Raw genomic sequence first — 17,241 nt, forward strand, 5'->3', positions numbered from 1 at the left:
AGAGATCCAAAGCGGATCAAGAAGGACGAGGCTCTACGTTATCTCTCAAGAAAGTTCCAGCATGCGCGAATTGTCCAGTAGATACCATGAGAAGGTATCTGGCACTGCGGCCCCAGGGCGGAGTGCACACCACTCACCAGATTCCAATTCTCTGCAATCCTCAGAGCTGCGGTAACAGACATGAAGCTGGACCCAAAAATTTTCACCACGCACTCCTTCAGGATTGGTGCCGCCACAAGTGCGGCGCTGGCTGGACTTAAAACGGACATGAGCAAGAAAACTGTCCGCTGGCACTCTAATACGGTCAACTCCTGTTAGAAATGCTGGCCACAGCACCCTGCGTCCGGGTGTCACGGCTGCCGGCCGCGGAGGGCCGCGACCAGGGTCGGGCTGGCGGCCACGGCGTTAGTAAGTACTCACAGGAGTATCAGAGGCGCCTGCGGCGGCAGGCAGCCTTCTGTTCAACTTCTTCACGGCCACTGCCGCTGCCAAACCCGGCCGCATGGTTCTTGGCGGTCCGGCCCCTCCCACTCAGCCTCCTAGGAGCTGCGTGCACGGCTGAAGAGAAAATTTAAAGGAGCCATGACAGGAAATTGTCATGGCTCCCCCAGAGACTCCTCCTTCCAGTTCCTGTATATAAGGCAAGGTCTGATACTCAGACATTGCTTTGGTATTGAGGCTCTTGCTTGGTTCCTGTGTCTGTGTTCCGGATCCACTCTTCGCCCTGCTTCTGCTCTTCTCCTCGTTGGATTGACTCTTTGGCTCCTGACCCTTGGACCAGTCGTGGTGATCTCTGGTATTGACTTGGATTGGCTCTGGACCCTTCTCCTTCTTTACTCCTGGATTGGCTTCGGACCATTCTCCCGTCTGCTCCTGGACCGGCTCTCGACCTCTCTCTGGACTTCAACCCTTGGACTGGATTTGGACTATCTTTCAACGTATACTCCCGGACTGATCACGACCTACTGGAGGCGCCAGCTGTCTGGAACCCACGACCTGCAGGAGGCACCTGCATCCAGACCATCTTCACTCTTCAGGGAGTCTCCTAAGTCCCAGCAGCCGTGTCCCTGCGGGCTGCTCCTGGGGGGATCACGAGCTTCCAGGGTGAAGCCTTCATCGGAACATCTTCTACAGGTCTTGCCATCCGACGGTAGAGACCGAAGAGGGTTGACTTCCTTTTCGGTAGCGCTGACTCTACTTCGGAACAGGGGTCCACTTTCAGATTCATAACAACTCCTATGCCCGACTGGACAGAGGAGGCAAGGATAACAAAACTTTCTAATTTTCTCTTGCAGATGGGCAGCAGAGACAGAGTATTGCATGGATTATCGGTCACTCTTACATCCGATGGGCAGCAAAAAGAGCTCACGAACATCCTTACGGAATACACTTGGGTCTGGCGTCCAAAGGCTGGGGCATCGAATGGATGGGAAAGCCAGGCATGCAATGGGAACAGTTGTTGCCCCTCATATGGAGGCTGAAGCAACTGAGGGCAAAGCCTGATATCATAATACTCCATCTGGGAAGCAATGACTTGTTTTCATGGACTTGTAAGCGTTTAGTTCAGATGGTAAAATCCGACCTGGCTAGCATTCGAGAACTATTCCCATGTGCCCTGGTATGCTGGTCTGATATTATTCCCAGACCAAAATGGAAACAGGCAAAATTGTGGGGGCGTGGCAGAAAAAAGGTTAACCGACAAATTGGTGCATGGCTACAAAAAATGAGGGAGTTCAGATAAGACATCAGTGGGCTGACGATATGTCCCCAGGGCTTTTCAGACCTGACAAAATACACCTATCCGATATTGGATAGGATATTTTCAATAATACCATCCAAGATGCCATTGAGGCACACATCATGTAAATTGGCCGCAGCTCATTAGTGGGGGGACACGAGGCAAGGCTACTCCCTATCTCATGTTTTGGCGGGTACCCGGGCCGGTTGGGACACATTACATGTGGTGCTGGTGTCATCAGCAATGGCGGGGTAGCTGTTGGCGCCGGGAGGCGAAAAAGATGATGGCTCCTTTGCTCGGGAACAAGGCGGGGGGCCCACAGCGTCATGTTGCCTTGCTTGGTTCCAGCGGCGGGCAGCGGCATAAGCATACTGCCGGCTCGGGTATCCTATTAAAGTTATCATATTATATTTAAAAATAAAAGCTGCGGCCATTTTTATACCAAGGAAGGAGTTTGTGTGATTACTGGTGTGGGGGGTTGACGACCAAAAAAGTTAGTGATAGGGGAGGGTAAATCGAAATGGGACGACGGAGCAAGTGGCGACTGCTAATGCATTTCCTATTGAGAAAACACAACAAATAAGATTGATACAAATGCCTACATGCTAGTTAAATACCTCACCTTGGTCACATACCCTTCACCAAGTACAGAAAAACAACAAATTATAAATATAGAGACAGAAACTGGAATGGAAAACCAAAAAAGCCACTCTACATGCAGTGTGAACCTGGAGAAATGGACAGAGAAATATAGCACCTAACATAGTCCCAAGATCTGCAATAATGCACACAAACTAACCCGCACAAAGTTACACCTGTATTATGGAACACACTCAAAGAGTAACAACCCTATCTAAGAAATACAATTATTAAACCAGGCCCTAAACACTAATACATTTCCTGTTGGGAAAACAGAATAAGCCAAGCTGCTATAGAGCCCCACGCAGAAATAATTGTAAAGCTATACTAAAAATGTTGCAAAACAGCTGCTGAACAGAATAATATTCAACAATTAAAAACTCATAAAAATTATTAAAACATGTCCAAATATCAATAAAATATTTCAAAACAGCAGACATCACATAATACCCAATAATTAAAATGGCAGTCAATCAAGAAAAATAAATTTAAAAAGCCACCTTTACTTACCCTCTCAAGCAACTCTTCCACTCCTTTCCCTTCCAGGCCAATAACACTCACCAGAAGCAGCAAGGGCTGCTGAAGCTCTGTCTTTACAGTCCTCTTCCTTAGTGCCCACAACCAGTCACTCACACATACACACCTCCCTAATTAGACCCCATGACCAGAGTCTGTCTCTCTCACACCAGTCACCTCCCTGACCAGTCTTTCTCTCAATCACACTCATGGTCACTTAAATACAAGCTCTCAATCACACACAAATGCTCTCACACCCATTCACACCAGCTCTTACCCAGGCACCGATTCACACACACAAGCTTTCACCCAAGCACCCATTCACACCAGCCCTCACCCATGCATCCATACACACACACACACACACACACAAGCTCTCCCCAAGCACCCACACACACAAGCTCTCATCCATGCATCCATTCACACCCGCAGACACAAGCTCTCACTCAGGCACCCATTCACACCCACAGACACCAGCTCTCACCCAGGCTTCCATTCACACCCATGCATCCTTTCACACCACAGGCGCAAGCTCTCACTTAGGCACCCATTCACACACAGGCACACAAGCTCTCACCCAGGCACCCATTCACACACAGACACACCAGCTCTCACCCAGGCACTCATTCACACACAGACACACCAGCTCTCACCAAAAACTTATTCTTCCTTCACTGCAGGGATGGGCTCCAGTTCCACCACGGCTTTACTCCGGTGGGCCTTCTTTTTTCGCCACCACGGGAATGGGCTCCTGTGGTGGCCTCGGTCAGGGTCAGGTTTCCTCTTCGCCACCACGGGCTGTGGCGGCCTTGCTTGGTCAAGGTTGGGTTTCCTCTTCAACGCCACGGGCTGTGGCGGCCTTGCTTGGTCAAGGTCGGGTTTCCTCCGCCGCCACGGGCTGTGGCGGCCTTGCTTGGTCGGGGTCGGGTTTTCCTCTTCACCGCCACTGGAATGGGCTCTCATGGTGGCCTTGTTTCGGAGTTCAACACTTCTATTCCTCCCACCCCACCCCTGGGATTTCTGAGGCCTACCTCACTAGCCAATTAAAGGCTTCCTCCCTTCTTCCTGCTCCCACTGGCAGGTAGAAGGGAGGAGGCTTCCGACTGGCCTGCGCGGGGGCAGGCAGAATGAAGGAGGCTTCCCATTGGGCAGTGGGGGTAGGAAGAAAGGAGGCTTCCAATTGGCCCGTGGGGGCTGGAAAAAGGGAGAAGGAAAGTACAACGGGGCAGTGTGACACCGAGAGAAGCGACACACCTGCCGGTGTTTGGCGACACACTGGTTGAGAAACACTGCCTTAGAGAATATAGGTATCATCTTTTATACTGTGCTACACCCAGTGTTTGAGTGACAATTTAGAGGCTCTAGCAAGAAATATAGGGGCGGGGGAGAGAGCTCTCCCATGAGGAGCCCTTAAAGTAAAGGGAGACAGAACTGTTTTTTTGTTTTTTTTTACTGGAGTCTGGTCCTCCCGAAGGAGGGAAGACAGCTTCAGAGAGCATTAGCGCTGCTGGAGGACCCTTGAAAGGCTATCAATCAAATGAACAGCGCCAACTACAGGCAATAGGACAGAAGTGAGGATTGAGTGCTGCAAGGTGGAACTGAAGGAAGAACTATCATCTGTATATGGTGTATGCCAGCACTGGTCTGGCAGACTCGACCAGGACAATATAACCCGGATGGAGTAGTCCAGAGGATGGCTACTGGACAGTAGTCTGTTATAAAGCATATGAGGACAGACTAAACATGTATACCATAAAGGAAAGGCAGGATAAGGGAGATATGAGAAAAGTTTAAATCCCTCCAAGGCTTCCATACAGAGAAGCCATCCTCTTTCAAAGGAAAGGAGTCTCTAGAACAAGAGGTCATGGAATGAGGATGAAAGGTGGTAGACTCAGAAGTAATCTAAGAAAATATTTATTTACAGAGAGGGTACTGGATGCATGGAACAGCCCCCCCCTCCCCTTCTGAGGTGGTGGGGACAAGGACAGCATATGAATTTAAGAAAGCATGGGGTAAATATATAGGATTCTCTGAGGGAGTGGTAGAGATTGTAAAGCTTGGTGTAGATCGGCAGATTAGATAGGCTGCAATTTTGTCATCATGTTTCTATGTTCTATATTTCCTTAATATCTGCTCTAAATAAACTTTTAATGTGTGTGGCAGTTTCAAGTAGTTACAATTTATGTTTTGAAGAAATCATGATGAACAATGTTCATCACTCAGAATTAAAATCGGAATAAGCTATCTTGACATTAAGTGCAGCTAAAGTTTCTTGGAAACATTTGAATCACCCGTGAAAACAAAAAATGCATAAAAAATAAATAAATCTCTTAGCAATAAAATACGCCTATATATTATGTAAGTGTTTTTACAATTATAAGTCACATATAAGCTACAAATGCTACAAAATACTGCTGCTACGATTCTTTTAGGGAAATTGCATAGATAACGGGATATTCATTTAAGAACTATGCTGGTTTGCAGTTTGAGCCTGTTGCAAGTTCAAATTACTATCTTTGACATTTAAAACTCTGAAAGGAATTGGTTCCAAATATCTATTAGATCTCCTGATATTATCCCGATAGGCCACTAAGATCATTACAAGATGCTCTACACTCTGTATTTCTTCTGTTCAGGAGAAACAGTTGTTTAGAACGAGAGAAAGATAGAAAGCATTGTAATCATCTCCTCACGTTTAAATACCCTTCCTAGATAGATCAGACTGCAGAATGGAAATCTGGCCTTTAGAAAGGCTATTAAAATATGACTAGTTGCACAATTTTAGAAGCTTTTCTTTCAAAAAGTTAGGTCTGTGTGTTATGAGTTAAGCAGTGGTTTTCCGATTTTATGGCCACAGTTTTATCCTGTTTTGATACTTTTCTATGATTTGTTACATGCTTTTTTATGATGGAGTTTATTGCTGTACTTCGCCTTGAGTGGTTTTATCAGAAAGAAGACTAACAAATTATTAAATAAAATGATTTAATATGCCATAGAAGTAACAGGTTGATCATCATATTCATAAAATATCCAACAATACTTTGTGGCTCTTACAAATTTTTGGAGGTCTCTCACTGAAAAACAGCTTAGAATCAAACACGCTTAACTTCCTGAGATCTATTTTATGGCTGCAGGTCATTACTATAATGCACCTTTAATGTGTTAACATTTCAGTAAAGGAGTTAAGGGGAAGACCCAGAGAATGGATCAATAGTCAGGATAATTTTTTCTTAGTCACTCTTTAGCTTCGCTCAAGAACAAACACTCTAACTGGAGTTCTCTCAAATAAGGTAAAATTTAAGTCTAGTTTTCGAAGATGCAATTGATTCCTATGCCATAAACAAGGAACTCAAAGACTATTACTAGTGCATCCATGTCTCAAAGTGAGATCAAGGACTAGGTAATGTGAAAAAGGATCAGACGGGACCCTAAATCAGCAGTTGGATTGCAGCAGATGTCCCTTCTACAGTTCCATCTCCACAAGCCAAAACAATGCAAAATTAAATACAAAATCATTCACCAGGCAGTGCTGGTGTATCTAGAGTGAGTAACCCAGTCGTTTTATTCACCATCCTTGTGGATGTCCGACAGATTCTGCCAGGCCAGCTGATATTTTTGCCTTGTCATGAGACAGCTAACAAAAACCCACAGGTGATGCCAAATAAGTCCATAATTTCCTAAGGGCAGCAGAAAATTGGTCTGTCTCTCTCTCTTTCTCTGTTCTGGTCCTCAAGCTTCCTTTCCCTCCTAGAACCTTTCCCAAATCTTCCTCAGTGGAGTGCTGCTCTCAAATGGAAGAGGAGACTAGAAAAGAATATGCAGATAGTTGAGCGACTAAAATGCAGATAGAAAAATATCACTGTGGTATTTCATCCATGAAAGTCAAAGTAACCAAGCCAGACTGGCAATTTGCATTTCAAGAGATTTTTTTAATGCAGATTGGTTATAGATCAGATTAATCCTTTGGATCAAAGGCTCAAGATCAATCTGATTTAATTTGAATTATTACTATTTTTAACAAAGTTTTGCTATAACAGTGAATCCTTTAGAGTGAAAAAATTATTAGGGGTTTAAAAGTCTGGGGTGAAATGGAAGCTGTAAATCTCTGCAAAATAAATAATTACTGGTTCAAGTTTCAAATTTTGGGGGTCATTTACTAAGCATTTTTCCCATAGAGACAGACTGGGAGAAAAACTTTAATAAATAGGCCCTTTTGCATGATAAATGTATGGGCATGCTTCCAGAGCTGAAATAAAATGTGTTGGCTAACAGAACTCATGTAAAAAAAAAAAAAAAAAAAAGAAGGGAGGTATGGTTTCACAAGGAATTTTTGGCTATGAACCATAATCTGCAATGGGTCAAATCTACAAGTGTGACAAACAAAAGAACCAAATATAACACACAGAGATGTTCTAGTTTCTCAGGATTGAAACTTGCTATGCTGTAGTAAATGGGCGGCCAGCCCCCCCCCCCCTGACGCAGCCTGGGGTGGTTGAGCGGGTGCTGCTGGTAATGGGGAGACCAATGTGCCTCCCCACTCCTGTAGATGACATTCCCTCCACCCAGACTGCGCCACCATTTCCCCCCTACCGTGTATCGGCCTGGCTGCTTGTTGGCGGTGGGGGGTGGGAAGGTATAGAGTTGGCAGGGTGCCTGGACTTACCTGGCTTCAGGGGGGCCTGTAGTAGACTTTGGGTTGGAGGGCAACATATTTGGGGGGGATGTGCACCCACCCCTACCCCCGCCTGTCCTTGTGGTCCGGCGTCATGGCAGTCGCCCCTGCAGGGAGTGGGGCATGCTGGAGGATCACCCGGCAGCCCATGCAGCCGCGTGATAATGCTGGTGCAGCCGGCAAGGTGAGGGATTGGTGGAACCAGCAGCGTTGGGGGCGGGACTTCGGGGCATTTAAAACTTTGGCGGCGGTGGTGATTGGCCCTTTTGCGAGCCAGCTGCTCGCATCCCCATACTGAAAAAGGGACAAATAGCAATTTCAGGTCCTGTGTAGGCTCAGCCAAAATTAAAACTATAAAAAAAAGGGAGGAAATAGTTATTGCAGCACTGCCTCTTTGAATTTCTATAGTAAAAAAAACAAACAAAACGCAAGCCAAGAAGTGAGAAAAAGACCCTCTGGCTTTGGTGACCTGCCTGCTCTTAAGGTGAGTGCCTCTTGCTCCTCCCTGCATTCTTTCATTCCCCAAAAAGCCCTGTAAGTCGCTGACCACTGCACAGGCCTGTCGGGCCCTCCCAACGAGCTTGGCTCACCTGATAGAAAGGACAGCGCCCCTGTGGAGTACGTGGGCGCATGGGACCTGCAGGAGGCCAGATGTGTGTAGTGCCGAACTAGGACTAGAATGAGCCCCTATGAACCCAGTGGGATTGGGTCATTGGGAGGAAGGGAGGCACCACCAATTGGAGGCAGAAACCCTATCCCCGCTCCTGCTGCTGCTGAGGGTGCTCAGGGAGGGCATAAGCTAGGTTGCTCATGGAAAAAGGCTGACCCTGTACCACTGGGTCCACCTGTGAATCAGGATAATGACCCCCTAGTTCCAGTCAGTAACCTGCTGTCTGGTTGTGGCGATCCACACTCAGAGGGTGAGAGCATGAGTGGGCCAGCACAGTGGAGATGCTTTCTTTCTGTATCGCCTGCAGCCTTAGCCCTTAGGCAGGGCCCCTTCCCCCTGGGACTTGGAGTGGAGGCTCCTGCCCAGACCGGGAACGATGCCTATTTATAGGTCCACCAAGAGATTTTCTGGAGGCCCTTGGTGGAAGCTCTAGCCCCAAGCATATTGGGCTAGTGTGTCTTGTCCTGGCAGATATTGTCCCGGGTATCCAATGCACCTGGATATGTTTGCATAATCACTGTGGGAATACCCACGTAGGTGGTATGATTTCAAAGGATCTCACGCCTGGTCATCCCGGCAAGGTGTTCATGACTGAGAGCTCTGCTGGGATTCCCCAGGATGAATCATGTCTCAACAGGAGTTTTTGGATAAACCCCAATAGGCCTGTTCGTCTCGCTGTTATAGCGGCTTCCATGGCCCACCAACGGTGGCAGGTGCCACTACACCTCGGCACAGGGTAAAGCCCCTCTTGTTTGTGTTCTCCCTTCTTCCCCTGCAAAGATACTTAGGGGCACCATCCCTAAGTATCTTTGCAGGATAATCAAGAGACGTCATTACATTGACATCTTCTGCCTGTTGCAAGGGTGCAAGAGGCAGTCAGACCAGGTGTGAAAGGTGCCGAGAGAAGCAGTCCGCTAAACCGGCCCAGCATGAAGCTATTAATGAGCATTTAGCCAGAATTTTACGTATTTAGACACAATTGTCTGTAGGTCTGACATGTCCCAGACACTTCCCCTATGGGCATATCTGGATGTGATCCTGGGCGCATGCAAGTAATATGAAGGATTTCCGTGGCTTAATTATGGTGAAGCCTATAGAGGAAAAAATGGTGGGTAATGCGGCTGTTTCTTGGGGGACCCAAGATACCAATTTATGGTTAACCCATATGACCAAACACGCACTGGACGCATGGATACCAGATGCCAGGTCAGGCCCAAGCCCCTTTCGAGCTACCACTGGTGGCTTCAGGCAGGGCAGGGTGAACTCTGTCTCGGTCGGCATCTGCTGCCGTTTCAACAGGACCAACTGTTCCAAGCCCGACTGCAGATTCAGACAACTGCTCCAAGTGTTTTGGCCCTCACCCATTCTGTTGTTGCCCCAAAAAGTAAGGACTCACTCAAGGCAAATGAAGATGGAGAGGCCAGCAGGGCCCCTAGCCTGGTTTGCTGGGAAGCCAGGGCTCCCTGGTTAGCTAAGTATCCTAACAAGCAGAGGCATCCATTCTGTTAGCAGGCTTCAAAGAAGGCTTCAGAATTCTCTATGGCAGGCCCTTCACAGGGTCAGAGTCTCCTAATTCCACATCCTCCAGCCTCCTTGCCGAGATTATACGGCATAAACTAGATAAGGAGTTGCAGCTGGGCCACGAAGGCAGTTCATACGCAATCCCACCATTCCAGCAGATAATCATCTCCCTGCTTTCAGCGGTGCCCAAGAAGAAGGCAGGCAAACACCGGTTGATACACAACCTTTCATAACCAGTTGGTTCCTCGGTTAACGACTTTATCCCACAGGTTGAGTGCTTTGTAACTTATGCTTCCTTCGACAGCACCCGGCTCATCCTTAGGAGGTAAAGCAGAGGGTCACTGATGGCTAAGGTGAACATTCAGTCCGCTTTCTGCCTTTTACTGGTACATCCTGAATCCTTTCCTTTTCTGGGTTTCAAATTCATGAGCTTATACTAATATGACAAGTGTATGCCAATGGGTTGTTCCATATCATGCACAAATTTTGAAATGTTCAGCTCATTTCTACATTGGGTAATTTCCCTTTGGGGGAGGTGGGCTCAATCGTCCATTACTTTGATGATTTATTGATCACTGGTCCAGGCAGATCTTCCGTCTGCGACAGACTGTTCCAAGTATTTCAGTCAGTGGCTGGAGAATTCGGTGTACCTTTGGCTGACGATAAATCACAGAGCCCTTCTACAATACTCACAATTCCTGAGAATAGAACTGGATTCCCAGTCTATGGTTTTCAGGTTCCCTCAGGATAAATTGAGGGCCTTCCAATGCCTCCTGACAAATGCAATCCACTCTGCTAAGCTCTCATTGAAGCAAATCCGGACCTTAATTGGCAGCCTGGTGTTTGCTACTAAGGTGATCCCTATGGGCAGGGTCTTTCTCTGGCATCTCATTCTTTCTACCAATCACCATGTCCGGATTACGAAGGTGATATGGGAAGACCTAAGAGTATGGTCCTCATTCCTGAAGAGCATCAATGGGATAATGGCCTGGTTACCACCCCTGATTTCCAGCAATAACCTCAAATTGTTTTCGGATGCGGCCAGCTCCACTGGATTTGGAGTGTACTTCCAAGGATCTTGGCCACATGCTGGCACACCATTAGACTGGGTGCAGCACGGGGTCATGAGAAGCATTACTTTCCTGGCACTCTTTCCTATTGTAGTCTCTTGCATATCTGGCAATACATACTGAGCAATAGGAGAGTGGTGTTCTGGTGTGACAATGCTGCTATGGTTGAGGACATTAATTCTCAGTTGGCCAAGTGTACGCTTGTTTCCAAGCTCTTATGCAAGTTTGTGTTAGCATGTTTGAAGTTGAATATTGCAGCTAAGGCTTGCCATGTACCAGGGGACATTAATGAGATTGCCAATTCACTTTTTTGTTTCAAGTGGTCCCGCTTCCATGCGCTGGCCCCTAGATGCAGAAGTGGAGGGACAGCCAGTGCTGATGCTCCTCTGGTCCTGTGGAACATAAGAAATTGCCATAATGGGTCAGATCAAGGGTCCATCAAAACTAGCATCCTGTTTCCAACTAGGCTACAAGTACCTGGCAAGTACCCAAACACTAAGTAGATTCCATGCTACTGATGCCAGTAATAGCAGAGGCTATTCCCTAAGTCAACTTGATTAACAGCAGATAATGGACAGTGCCGCATTCAAACTGCTGCAGAGATCTATGGCCCCTGGAACATGGAGGGCATACGTAAGAGCCTTCAAGGCAGTAACCGTATTCCTGCAGAGTAGAGGTTGAGCAAGAGGGGGTCATTCCTGAGGACCCGATTGTGGAATACATCCTCGAAGCTAAGAGCGCTGGCATCTCAAAAGGTTCTGTAAAATCTCACCTTCACCAAACTACAGGGATGGCCCAATCCCACCTCCTATTTCTCTGTTAAGCATATGATGGTGGGATGGGCTCACAGTGAGACCACCCGGCCGAATGGCCAGCGCCCTATCACATACACAGCCAACTGCTTTAACTGTGGCTGGCTATCCTGAGTGTGGCGGCTTCCCCTTACGAAACGCTGCTCTTTCGAGCAGCCTTCAGCCTGGTCTTCTTCGCAGCTCTGAGGGTGGGAGAGCTGGTGTCATCCACAAGACATGCATCCAATTTCTCTGGTCTGCCCTTTGTGGTGGTAGCAGCGTCAGACAATATCACTGTCCTCTGTATCCAGAGATCCAAGACCGACCAGCTTGGCATGGGCCAGTGGCTAGTCTTGGCTGCAGTACAGGGCTTAGCCACTTATCCAGTGAGGGCGGGTACCACCTTCCTGGTGCATGCTGACCTTCGCACCCTCAGTCATTTTCAATTCACTGCGGTCCTTTGCAAGTCGCTTCAGGCAGCAGGTCTTCAGTCAAAGCTCTATGGCACCCATTTATTCAGAATTGGAGCTGCCAGCAGTAAAGCAGCAGCTGGTCTCCCATGCGTGCTATCCAGCGCCTGAACAGATGGCGACTGGCAGTGTATTCCCTCCTATATTCGGTTAGAGGATGGTACCCCGGAAGAAGCTTGTGTCTAACTCTCGCTATCTATTCCTTCTACAGGCACCTCCGGGAGGCCAGAAGTTATATGGGTGGTGGGCCACTCATTTGTTGCCAGAGCTGCGGGAAGTGTGCGGAAACAAAGAGACCTGGGCTGTTAGCTGAACAACCTGCTCCTATTGACAACTCATGGTTTGGCAAGCCAGGGATGCGATGGTCAGAGCTGGTGGCATTCCTTCTGCAGCTGCTTGTAAACATCCAAGACTCTCATGAACATCCAGATGTGATCATCATCCATTTGGGGGGCAATGACATCGTCAATATCTTAACATGTCGGATGCTGCTAAAGGATATAATTTGCAACCTTGCCCTCATCACATCTTGGCAACCTTGTGTCACCTTAATGTGGTCCAAGATTATCCCTTGCTTCAGATTCTCGCACCAGCGGCTGTGGACAAGGAGGGTGGCTAGAGTCAACAGCTAGGTGGGCAAAGCTGTACCCCTTCTGGGGGAGGGTGTCACATCTGACACGACTGGGTGGTTGTCTCATGTGCAGACTTGTATAAGAAGGATGGTGTATATCTGTCTAACTTGGGCATGTCACTATTTTTAAACTACCTGGCAAAGGCGTTGTTAATTACCCTAACTAATGTGACATCTTTTAAGTTCTTTGAATTAGTTTTGTTAAGGACGTTGCGCTCTATTGGTAACTGGTTGCGTTCACTGGGTAGTCTGGTGTTGAAGGCCCAACTTTGGCGGGTGTCTGAACCTCAAAAGCGGGGGAGAAGCATTTGGTTGGACCGGTGTTTGGTCTATTCAGACCTCCTTTCTAGGAGCACGAAGGCAAGTTAGGGCTTGGCAATCCACAGGCAAAGCCTTGTGAGTCATGGCAGACCTTGGAATTCCTGCCTAGGGGCAGGTTTCTGCCTCATTGCTGGGGAGTGGGGCAGAGGGTAGTGCAAACAGTGGTTCAGGGCTTGTGGCCCTGGCAGTAGCTCAGAGAGATGGGGCAAGAGACTCTGGTTTGTCCAGCACAGTTTGGTGGGTTGGGGAATAGTCGACAGGGAAGGGTGTTGAGGTTCAGCACCTGGTTTCATAGTTGTCATTCTGTTGTTAAGTTAATAAAGCTGTGGCCATACATTTCCAAAAGTGAAGCCGTGTCTGCCCCCTTTTGTGTCTCATTGACTCTGGGGATGAATGGAAGCTGGGGCTGAGGGGAGGGGAGGCATTCATAGTGACACAGTTATATGATTCCTTCTTTGGGAGCAGAGAACCTCAGATCTAAATACACATCTAAAACACATAGGCACACAGTTACCATAACAAGGAAAGCTCAGATTTATAGAATCAAGTCTCTATGGAACACTTAAAAAATATTAGTACAATTTATTAAAATAAATATAGGGTCAGCCTAGTAGCTCAGTGGTAGTGCTGTGCACTGCAATGTGGAGGATCTGGTTTTGATTCCTGTATCAAGTCTGCTTTTCTCCAGGCTGACCAGAGATGGGAATGCTGTGGAAGCAGTGTTCACAGTCCCTGGGAGTCCCAGTCATCATACCATAGCAATATCTAGTGGTCAGACTTAGGGCTCCAGAAGGATCCATGATACATGACCCAGTGTCAAAGACAGTCAAGTCAATGACTGGCCTAAATAAGTTGGAAGGAAGATATAAATAGTAGAAAACCACTAGGCAGGTGCTGTAGCTCAAAGACAGGTAGATTCTAAACAAATTCTAAGTCCAATGGAGCAAGAAGAAAACCACAAGGCCAAAAATAGAAATAAAGAAATACAATTCAAGAGAATTCCTTAGCAAGATAAAAGGATTTTTTTCTGTTTGTTATAAAGCTATCTGATTGACTGTTTTCTTATTGACTTGTAATATACACATCTGTCATTGTAGTTCTGATATCTGTTATAACTAGAAAGCTATGAGACCCAATGCAAAAGAGATTTACAAAATAATTTATTGCTTCTGGGGAAATCTGAAAATTCATATAATTTTTTTTGTGACGTGTACACTCTGGGGCGGATTTTAAAAGGCGCGCGAATAGCCTACTTTTGTTTGCGCTCCAGGCGCAAACAAAAGTACGCTGGATTTTAGTAGATACGCGCGGAGCCGCGCGTATCTACTAAAAAACCTGGATCGGCGCACGCAAGGCTATCATTTTGTATAGCCGGCGCGCGCCCAGCCTACCCCCGTTCCCTCCGAGGCCGCTCCGAAATCGGAGCGGCCTCGGAGGGAATCCTCTAACACCCTCCCCTCACCTTCCCCTCCCTTCCTCTACCTAACCCACCCGCCCGGCCCTGTCTACACCCCCCCCTTACCTTTGTTGGGGGATTTACGCCTCCCTCTGGGAGGCGTAAATCCCCGCGCGCCAGCGGGCCTCCTGCGCGCCGGGCCGCGACCTGGGGGCGGGTACGGAGGGCGCGGCCACGCCCCCAGACCGCCCCGGGCCGTAGCCACGCCCCCGTACCCGCCACCAAAACGCTGCCGACACGCCCCCGAAACGCCGCGACGACCGGGCCCGCCCCCGACACGCCCCCCTCGGAGAACCCCGGGACTTACGCGAGTCCCGGGGCTCTGCGCACGCCGGGAGGCCTATGTAAAATAGGCTTCCCGGCACGCAGGGCCCTGCTCGCGTAAATCCGCCCGGTTTTGGGCGGATTTACGCGAGCAGGGCTCTGAAAATCCGCCCCTCTATGTGCAATGCCAGTGTCTAGAGGTATTTTTTGGACTTACAAATTTCATAATAAACGTGTGGTTCTTTCAATGGAAATACAAATATCTTCTGTACATAAAAATACCTGTTTATTTAAATTTAATATTTATCTGTGACCTTATTGCAATTTTTGTGAAAAATGGGTACCCCCTAAGGAGGTTTAAGATCTTAAATCCTATCATATGAATTAGTCATAATGCAGCATTTTCCATAATTAGAAATGTTTTCTAGGATAAGGACATTTGAAACAAAACTTAAGTTCAAATATAAATCACATTAGCTTGCAAAAAACATCCCATATACAAATTTCTTTTTACAGGTTAATCTGTGGCACTGTGCTGGGTGTGTGGACACCACATATAACCAGGGCATCTTGCACTCAGCAGAGGGGGAGGGGCAACACTTCTCTTATTTCCAATGTACGCAGAGGGTAAGGTTACTAGTGCTGTGAGTATACTTTTCACTGCTACCTCCTCCTTTTCCTATTATGGAATAGGGAGAGAGTGGTCTGGGCCCCAAAGTGAAGGTACCTCAGCTCATGGAATCTTCCGGTCACATGATGCGACTTCTGGTGCAAACCTCCTCAATACAACTGTCACCTTGGAGACCCACAAAATGCCCTTTCTTCCTCTACCTGGTGGCCTTATGGTGGGAGTGTGAGGGCGTGAAGGAGGAGCTCTCCTACCTGTGATCATAAAGGGTAAGTGAGGCTGGGGGAAAACGAGAGTGACACTGGAGGCTTAAAAAGGAAGCACAGCCTGGGTGTTGGCTGCTTCCTTATCGTCACTCATGCTACTGACTGTCCTACATCTCCCACATATAGTGATGAGGCACAGGTATACTTTGATCATCATAATTATGATTAATTAGGGTGTAGTTATATTATTTATGCATGTAAAAATTTTGTAGCATTGTTTAATTATAAATACTCATCATAGTTGTGGTTCTATGTGACATGTCCTAGCAAAGGGTGGGGTTTAGTTGGGGGGGAAGACTGAAACTATCTACAGTAAAGATTTCCCATGCATGGACAAGATCTGTCATTTGGGCTGGCCTGGCCCCAGTATTGTGGCAGAACGGTTACCCTTGGTACAGTCTCGACAGGGCTTGGAGAACTAGCAACCTTGCTTGCACGTGACAGGCTACCTGGCAACACCTATCAATGCTAGGCCAATACTTTCTCCCGGAAGGACCATGCCATGACCATGCTTGCTTATAGAGGAGTCAACCAGACACCTGGTGAAAGGCTCCTCCCGTTGCCTCCTGACCTTCCTAACCAACAGTGGGGGTGGGAAGGGAGTGTAGGTGCATTATAAGTTATGTAATTTAGTGGTATGTAGGTAGCCAGTATAGGTATTTTGTAAGATTAATAGGATAATTAGGATAATAGGATAATGTGGCCATATATATTCCATTTGATATCCAGTGTTGTAATTTTTTCTATGTGTGTATACTGATTGGGAGGGCCCACTTTCTTCCTTACTGGCTTGGCTGTGTTTGCTCTGGTTACAATATCTTGTAAGTTCTTTTTACTTATGACAACCTCCATGAATTTTTATCAGGGAGTTATTATGCATGGCCCTCAGTATTTTATTGTTTACCCTCTACCTTCTCCCAATGTGTATAGATCAAGTACTCTAGAAACCTCTCCTAGCTTAGAGACCACAATTCAGCTCTCCTCACAGCTACTTTCAGTGCTGCCTTTTTGCCTCAGTATATTGCTGTAAGAATGCCACTTGACTCCCAATTCCACTGACCAAACAGATTTTAACATAACTCCCAGCCTGACAAGAAAAGACTAACTGGAAGAAAAGACTAATGCCATATACCTGTTTTATCTGTCAACAAATAAACTAAACGTCCCAGTTCCTCTGGTATCGTACTGGTTCGCACAACTGTTCTAGGAATATTATCATCCTTCATGATCATCCATCCGTAGGCAGCTTTGCCCATGTCCAAGTTTACACGCAAACTATAAATAGATAAAAGTATATTCAGTTTGAAGCACAGATCTGAAAAATACAAAACATCTTCAGATTTCTACAATACAGATAATTTTGGAATAAAAAGCTGTTCATTCATAACATACAGTATCAACACAACTTTGAACCATTTTTGCAAGATATTACCTCATTGACTAGACATAGATGCTTTTTGTATTTGGGTGAAATTATCTGGCTATGTCAACTGCATAATTCCAGTTTTCAGCAGAAAATAAGAGCAGGTAAAAGGCAGCAAGGCCCATCTAGTCTGCACTTTCCTGAAGCAATACCATAAAGATCCTC

At 47.0% G+C, this 17,241-nt stretch overlaps 1 protein-coding gene across 1 annotated transcript in view; it reads right to left on the reverse strand.

The window, feature by feature from the left end:
- The window catches only part of ATP9B (ATPase phospholipid transporting 9B (putative)), a 1,157,977-nt gene that overhangs the window by 370,173 nt on the left and 770,563 nt on the right, over positions 1 to 17,241 (reverse strand). Inside the window, exon 14 of the mRNA XM_029590836.1 lies at positions 16,786 to 16,928. Within this exon, the coding sequence (XP_029446696.1) occupies positions 16,786 to 16,928 (143 nt within the window). The remainder of the gene's footprint in view (positions 1 to 16,785; positions 16,929 to 17,241) is intronic.

This window comes from Rhinatrema bivittatum, chromosome 2, assembly GCF_901001135.1.
Source record: "Rhinatrema bivittatum chromosome 2, aRhiBiv1.1, whole genome shotgun sequence".
Taxonomy (NCBI): Eukaryota; Metazoa; Chordata; class Amphibia; order Gymnophiona; family Rhinatrematidae; genus Rhinatrema; species Rhinatrema bivittatum.